The sequence below is a fragment of the Photinus pyralis genome, unplaced genomic scaffold (genome assembly GCF_008802855.1).
Source record: "Photinus pyralis isolate 1611_PpyrPB1 unplaced genomic scaffold, Ppyr1.3 Ppyr1.4_LG3a, whole genome shotgun sequence".
In the NCBI taxonomy this organism is placed as follows: domain Eukaryota; kingdom Metazoa; phylum Arthropoda; class Insecta; order Coleoptera; family Lampyridae; genus Photinus; species Photinus pyralis.
The window spans coordinates 10167210-10174036 of NW_022170509.1; the positions used below are offsets into that span (position 1 = coordinate 10167210).

At 33.8% G+C, this 6827-nt stretch overlaps 1 protein-coding gene across 2 annotated transcripts; it reads left to right on the forward strand.

Moving 5' to 3' along the window:
- Positions 1-916: 916 nt before the first annotated feature.
- On the forward strand, positions 917-6225 carry LOC116165921 (nose resistant to fluoxetine protein 6-like). 2 transcript variants are annotated; one of them, XM_031480674.1, is made up of 12 exons: positions 917-1197; positions 2422-2576; positions 3398-3648; positions 4208-4314; positions 4371-4564; positions 4614-4783; positions 4836-5004; positions 5058-5251; positions 5302-5446; positions 5498-5687; positions 5738-5880; positions 5930-6225. In XM_031480674.1, exons 1-12 carry the CDS (start codon positions 1128-1130, stop codon positions 6128-6130), a joined length of 1989 nt encoding a protein of 662 aa, XP_031336534.1. In that variant the 5' UTR covers positions 917-1127; the 3' UTR covers positions 6131-6225. The 2 variants fall into 2 exon arrangements, with proteins under 2 accessions (XP_031336534.1, XP_031336535.1); XM_031480675.1 differs by lacking the exon at positions 917-1197 and adding an exon at positions 1674-1694.
- Positions 6226-6827: the final 602 nt, after the last annotated feature.

Sequence of the window (6827 nt, forward strand, 5' to 3'; positions counted from 1 at the left end):
AATTCTTTTCTTTGAGAGATAAAACCAATACCCCCCCAAATTCCCTCTTTTGATAAGGAGTGGGAAAGTAAGGCGGTAGTTTGTAGAAAACAGATCTTTTTGTTGAGACCTTCAGTTGGAATACCATGAAAGATTAATTTCTACAATATGATTGTATATGGAAAAGTTTGCTTGGAGGTTAATTCCTCTCAGTAACAGTTTTGAAACATTCATTTCCTTTAACCTGTGAGCCGTGAAGACCGTCTTTTTCAATCAGTCCTTCCGTATATTGATTTTAATTCTACAGAGACTACCATTGGTTTGAAATGTCTATATTTGACTTTTACGAGCTCTATGTGGTGAATAGAGACATCGAAAATAAATCTGTGATGATTATCCCGTAAAGAAACAAAATACTTCCTTGATTGTAACATCATACCTCCTGGTATGTTGTGATCATCTCTGGAAAATATGATCCCATTAATGCGACGAATTAATGACACGAAAAAACATATAGTGCAACGACCAAAAGTGTCATTCATCTCCGGAAGAAGTGGAAATAACCCTGGTAGGTAGGTACCTAATTTGCAAATCTTTCGAGGTAACGTGCATGACCAATCAATTCGATTACCTGATTCATTGACACGTATAAGTACATGCAATCGAAATTAAATTTTAACGATGTTGTGACCAATTTGGTAATACTAACCACGCGTTTCGGCGGCAGATGAAATTGCCCAAGGTACTATAGTTGGAAGTACCAATAGTTGTATTATTAAAATTACCTGATATTGCTTCAAGAACGTTTTAATCACTCTTTATCACCAATCAGTCCGTGACATTTAATTAGGTACATAATCAATGTGTAGGTACCTACGTAAATGCGCCCAACCTAAGTCACATTTTCAGTGTAAAAAATTGCTGAAAAGTATAACCTTCCGCAGCAAGTTTTAAAAAACCTGATTAAGGATGACGATTTTTCCAAATTTATTGTTATAATATATTCAGAGTATTTTGTTAATTGCATCCAGTCTTCAAATCAATGCGCGCGGTCTATTATCTAGACCAAAGAAAACCGATATTCTGACTTTAACATGCTACAAAGTTGCTGTTGGGCACAAGTGATTTTTTAAATTTACCCCTTAAAAATGTACTACTGTGTATTATTTTTGTGCATTTTTGTAATTGTGCCATCTGAAGCAGATATAAAGTCTTCAGGTTTGTACTTTACTACTACCTATTTGAAAAAGTTCCCAATAAATTTGTTAAAAAAACACGCGCGCCTAAGTCTTCAATTGCCGAAATTACGCAATCAAAAAGATAAGATTAACAATTTTAATTAATACGTGTACCTATGTGATGCTTATGGCGGGTGCTTAAAACTCCATTAGACCAACGGAAAACCATGATGAGTATTGGTCAGAGCAATGGATTTTTAATGAACTCTTAACGCAATTTTAAAAAACACCAGTTTTACATTTGTAACCAATTTTCTTAATTAAACTAATAAAGTAATTAGGACGGAAAAGCGAATCAAAGAAAAATTACCTAAATGTTTCTTTCTTGCCTCCGAAAGCTGAATCCATTTGTTTACAAAATATACTTACGGGGTACCTATAACGTGATTATGATGATGATTTATAAATCAAATAATGTAATTGACTAGTGCGGTATACAGGGTGGTGACTTGCGTACCGCATCATAGGGATTTCAATGTAAGATTCATAACATGTGATTATTGGCTCCCCAAATTATTTTAGAGCAAAAATGTATTAAGGTTTTTTGTAGGAAAAATTTTTTTACGTCAATCAACTGTATATTAGTTTTCAATTTTTTTCATAATAAAGACGGGAAATTGGAAAAATAAAATCCGCATTTTTTTCAATAATCTGCGATGCCATGGTATTTTCTAAAACAAAAAGATATCCAGTTATCAATTAGTGGCAGTTCGAAATGTATTTTATGATCGACTTGGTTACCGTCTTGCAGTTAATGGTGACTTCTTATTCGAACATTTGTTGTAAATTGTTATATTAGGAAACCGTTTTTAGTAATTTGGTCTTTCTTTATGTTGAATTCGGTGTTCTAAATATAATACTTTTTGATATAATTTGATTTGTTTTATAGCAGACATTCCATGGCATGACGGATATTGGCGTAGTTTTTGTTAAAGCAATTGCATTTTGTTGTTTTGTTTTAAAATTTAGTTATTTTGGCTTTTTGAGGTCATCTTCAGTGACGAATAGTTACGCTTTACTACTTAAGAGATCTTTGAATCGGCTACTTACTAAATAAGATATTGTAACGCCTGTTACATTAAAATAGGATAGGTAAATGTCATCATGTTCATGATTTTGAAATAAGATTTGTATTTATGACTTTTCTTATTGTAATTCCTCGAGAAGCTCCAACTTTACTTACTTACTCAATATTTTTTTTTAGTTTCAGATGCAGACTACAATGAAATGCCCCTCTTGTTCCACGTGGACGACTATGATCGTTGCATGGCATTGAAACAAAAAGCTCTATACTGCTCTGTTACGATACAACTGAGTCCTTTCCACACGAATCACTCGAAAGTTTGGAAAACAATAGAGGTACGTAACGCATATGAAATGGGAACATTAATATCGTTTTTATATGACTTTCGTTCAAAATTTAGTTCACCTGTCATAAAATGCAGCCGAAAACAAAACGTACACGTACTTTTGTCTTTCTCATAAGGGCTTGCGCATAGGAAAATAAAACGCGTACCTATGTCCGTATATATCAAATAATTAGTCAACGTTGACAATATCCCCGTTCGTTTATAAGTGAAGATATTCCATAAATTCTAATGACATTATTAGGAAAAATATAGTTCATACAACTGTCTTGAAACCACCGTTTCATATACTTATGTGAAATATATCGCTTTCAACGATCGTTGTATAATATACCTACTATTTTCAAACGGTATACAACTTGATAGCTATTTTTGTAAATAAATTATGGCCTATAATGGAATTAATTATGTTCCGGAAGCAGGTTGCATTTCAAACCGCTTTTATTAATTCATTGTTGAAATATACAGAGAGCGGCTAAAATATAGAATAAATTCATTTAAAAATCAGGTGTTGGGTTTTTCAAAAATGCTCGCACACGTCTATAATAATTTTTTCTGGAGACTTTTTTGCATTAAAGAGAAAAAATACAAGGTGCGTCAAAAAGTACATTACCAAAATAGATTTTTTTAAACAGTATTTTTAAAATGCATTTTCAAATTCTGCGTCAAATTCTACGCATAATAAAAATAACAAGTTAGGATAATTATGAATCTTTTTGGATTTGAAGCATTTTTGAAGTACCTACATTTTAGCTAGAAAGTGTCCTTGGCAATACTTTAAAAACTACAGGTAATTAAAACTTTATATTCCAGAAAGTCATCAGTAATGAAAAATATTATCGCCACGATAGGCTTCGGCACATGATATGTGTACGTCAGTTCTGCCCGTCGACATCCAAAAAGATTTCCATTTTAAAACATGACGAAACTTCGTTAAAAGATGAAATATCCGAATGCTATAGCGATAAATACGCACATTTAGACCTAAACGGATCGGTGACGCAAATACGATGCGAAACGGATCAGCCTCGTTATAGTCTCGACTTGCTCGACATTTGTATAGCGTAAGTTACCTTGTGAATTACTTTTTGTTAGCATCATGTTCAGTGGTCTGTTTAAATTCCGATTTCTTAGAAGGTTTTTAGTTTAGAGGTAATGGTTGATCATATAAAGAAATATCCATATAGTAACGTAATAGTTATTTACCATATAAAAGGGATATTTTAACCCTTAAGTGAAACTTTCACGAGATGGTCAGTTTTTTGTTATCATCGTGTATAATACAAAACTTTATTTTATAGCAGAAGCCATACAAATCATTGTAAAAAGCTTCTGACAATCATGATCATATAGAAACAGCATTGTCGTATCTTCTGAACGTCATTTTATATAGAGCTCCTCGTCCCATTTGAAATATGAAAGACGTGATTAGAATGCACAATCATCTGTTTCACTCTATCTATCCTTGCGGTTAAAGTGATCACTTTATCTACCCTTACGGTTAAAAAGCGCCTTAGTTTACTCATTCAAAAACCTATTAAAGAGTCACTGCAACATAGACTATAAAATAAAAGCTTTGTAAACCATTCAAATGCAATTGACACATAAATACTGTAATTTCAGGGCACTCTATGGAGTGATTTTATTGTTTTTAATAATTGGAACTGTTTACGAAGGAACTGCCAGGTTAAAAACTAAAGAAGAATATGAAGCTCTTACTACATCTACATGTAAGTATCATATTTGTCATCGTATCAATTTAATTTGTTTTCTTTAACGAACGCAGGTGGATCTATAATCTCTTGCTTCTCCCTTATCAAAAACTGGAAAAGACTCGCGGGCAAATCCACCAATGTTGATGTAAGACCACTGAAATGTATGAACGGGCTACGAACTTGCAATATAATGGCAGTCATACTCTCACATACATTCATCTTATCGCTCGCAGTTCCAAGTGTGAACCCTACGTTTTTGGAAACGGTAACCTAAGCAAATTTGTTGCAAAAATTTAAAATACAGTCCCTAATAGGCCTCCGAAAAACCAGTCTACATGCTTGTGATGAATGGAACGGTAGTTATACAAACTTACTTTGTAATGGCCGGATGGCTTTTGTCTTACAACTTTTTCAAAATCTTCGAAAAAGAGAAACGACTGAAGATATCCTACATTATTCTTGCTTTTGTGCAACGATACATCAGGTAACTGTCGACTTGCAGCTTAAGTGACATATTGACCATAAAATGTTTCCAGATTAACTCCTTGTTTGGCACTAGTCATAGCGTTTAACGCAACTTGGTTGTATCACCTTGGTAGCGGGCCATTTTGGGATAAGATTGTTGGTGACGAGTATCGAAATTGTCGAAACAATTGGTGGGTAAACCTTTTATATATCAACAATTATTACGACTTCCAAAATACGGTAAGTGTAAATAATACTTTTCCATCATTTTCTTACCTATATAAACATTTCAGTGCATGCTCCACACATGGTATTTAGGAGCAGATACTCAACTATTTATACTAGCTTTATTAGTAATGGCTTTAATATGGAAATGTAAAAAATACTTGAAAGTAATTTTTGGAACCTGCCTGATTGTGAGTTTCATAGTTCCTGGTGTCGTTAACTATATTTATGACTATGATATTATCGTTCGGTACTACCCAGAGTAAGTGTCATGCTTTCTTTTTGAAATTTGCTTATCGCTTACTTTTTTAGGCCACTTTACAGAATAGTACTGCACGTTAACGAATTTCGACTGATGTACATCACTGCACATACAAATATCGGTGGTTACGTCATTGGCATGATATTTGGGTACATATACTACGCATATAAAGACATAAACGTCTTTAATAAAAGGGTATGGTGAAAAAAAATTTCGTTACAAAACAATAACCACAGTCTATTTTAGTTCTATCAACTGTTGTGGTGGCTATTTATTTGGGGAGTACCACTGACGGTTATCTTCATTGCCCATTCATTTTACCAAGAAACTTATGTGCCCTCTAGGATAGGAGCGGCGATATACACGACGGTGGGAAGAAACTTCTTTGCATTGGCCATTGCGCTGGCAACGTTTGGAGTTACTCAAAAAATTGGATGTGCGTATCTCACTGTAGTTAATTCTTTAATTTCTACGGTAATATTTTAGGGTTCTTGCGCAGTTGCATTGTATGGTCACCGTTCCAAATAATGGGACGCATAACCTACTGCGTTTATTTGGTTCATTTGAGCTTAATACGTATACGCATAGGTCAAGGTAGAACTCCAGTGTATTCCTCGGTTTACACACTGGTAAGTTTTACAATATGCGGGAATGCATATCGAATTTCTTTCATTGCAGTTGACCAGCACGTTAACAGACATATTTATGTCATTCATATTTGGTCTATTCCTGTGCCTCTTTGTGGAGTTACCTACATCAGCACTTCAAAAGCTAATGTTACCCGAAATGAAAAACAAAGTCGATCGGAATGCACAAAAACAAAAAAATATATCCATTGCCATAATTAGCAACAACGATCACCAAATTTCGAAAATGTGAATTATTCGGAAGATACGAAGTACCTAATCCATTCTCACCAAAAATGTTCCATGCGTTCTGTAATAATTGTTTATTGCAATATAGTTTTTTATTAATTCATGTTTTCTTATTTTCATCGCGGAATTACCTACTGGTCAAGGTTATCGCAGGTCTAGTTCTGTAATTTTCTACAAAATTATGGGATGTAACCTAATAATGCCTCGGTCTGACACTAAATTACAACAGTTATATAACCCTTATGTCCACGGTGGGGTACCCGGGTAACTTTTTTAACTATTCATTTAAAATTTCTGATTTTGGTGGCGAATTTATGGCTGATGCTTCAGATATGCCCAGTACATAGTTAATGCAAGTCATTTATTTGAAACTATATTTTGTGTTTACATAAAAATACAACAACAAAAATATTTACTTACAAATAACATAATGTCAATTCTGGGGGTACCCAGGTAACTACAACGGAATATCATCTGTGATTGGGAAAAAAACTCGTATAAAGTATGTTCTTGTTAGAGATAATTTGAAATATGCAAATTTAGTGTGTTGTAAACAAAAATGAATGTTACTACTCACAAAACTGACACTTTGTAACAGTGATACAGTGTTCATGACACACTGGGCGATTGCAACTTCCGCAACATTTTCTTGTCTTCCTTTTTCTTTTGTTTGCTTGCTGTAAACAATCGAAGCAATTTCC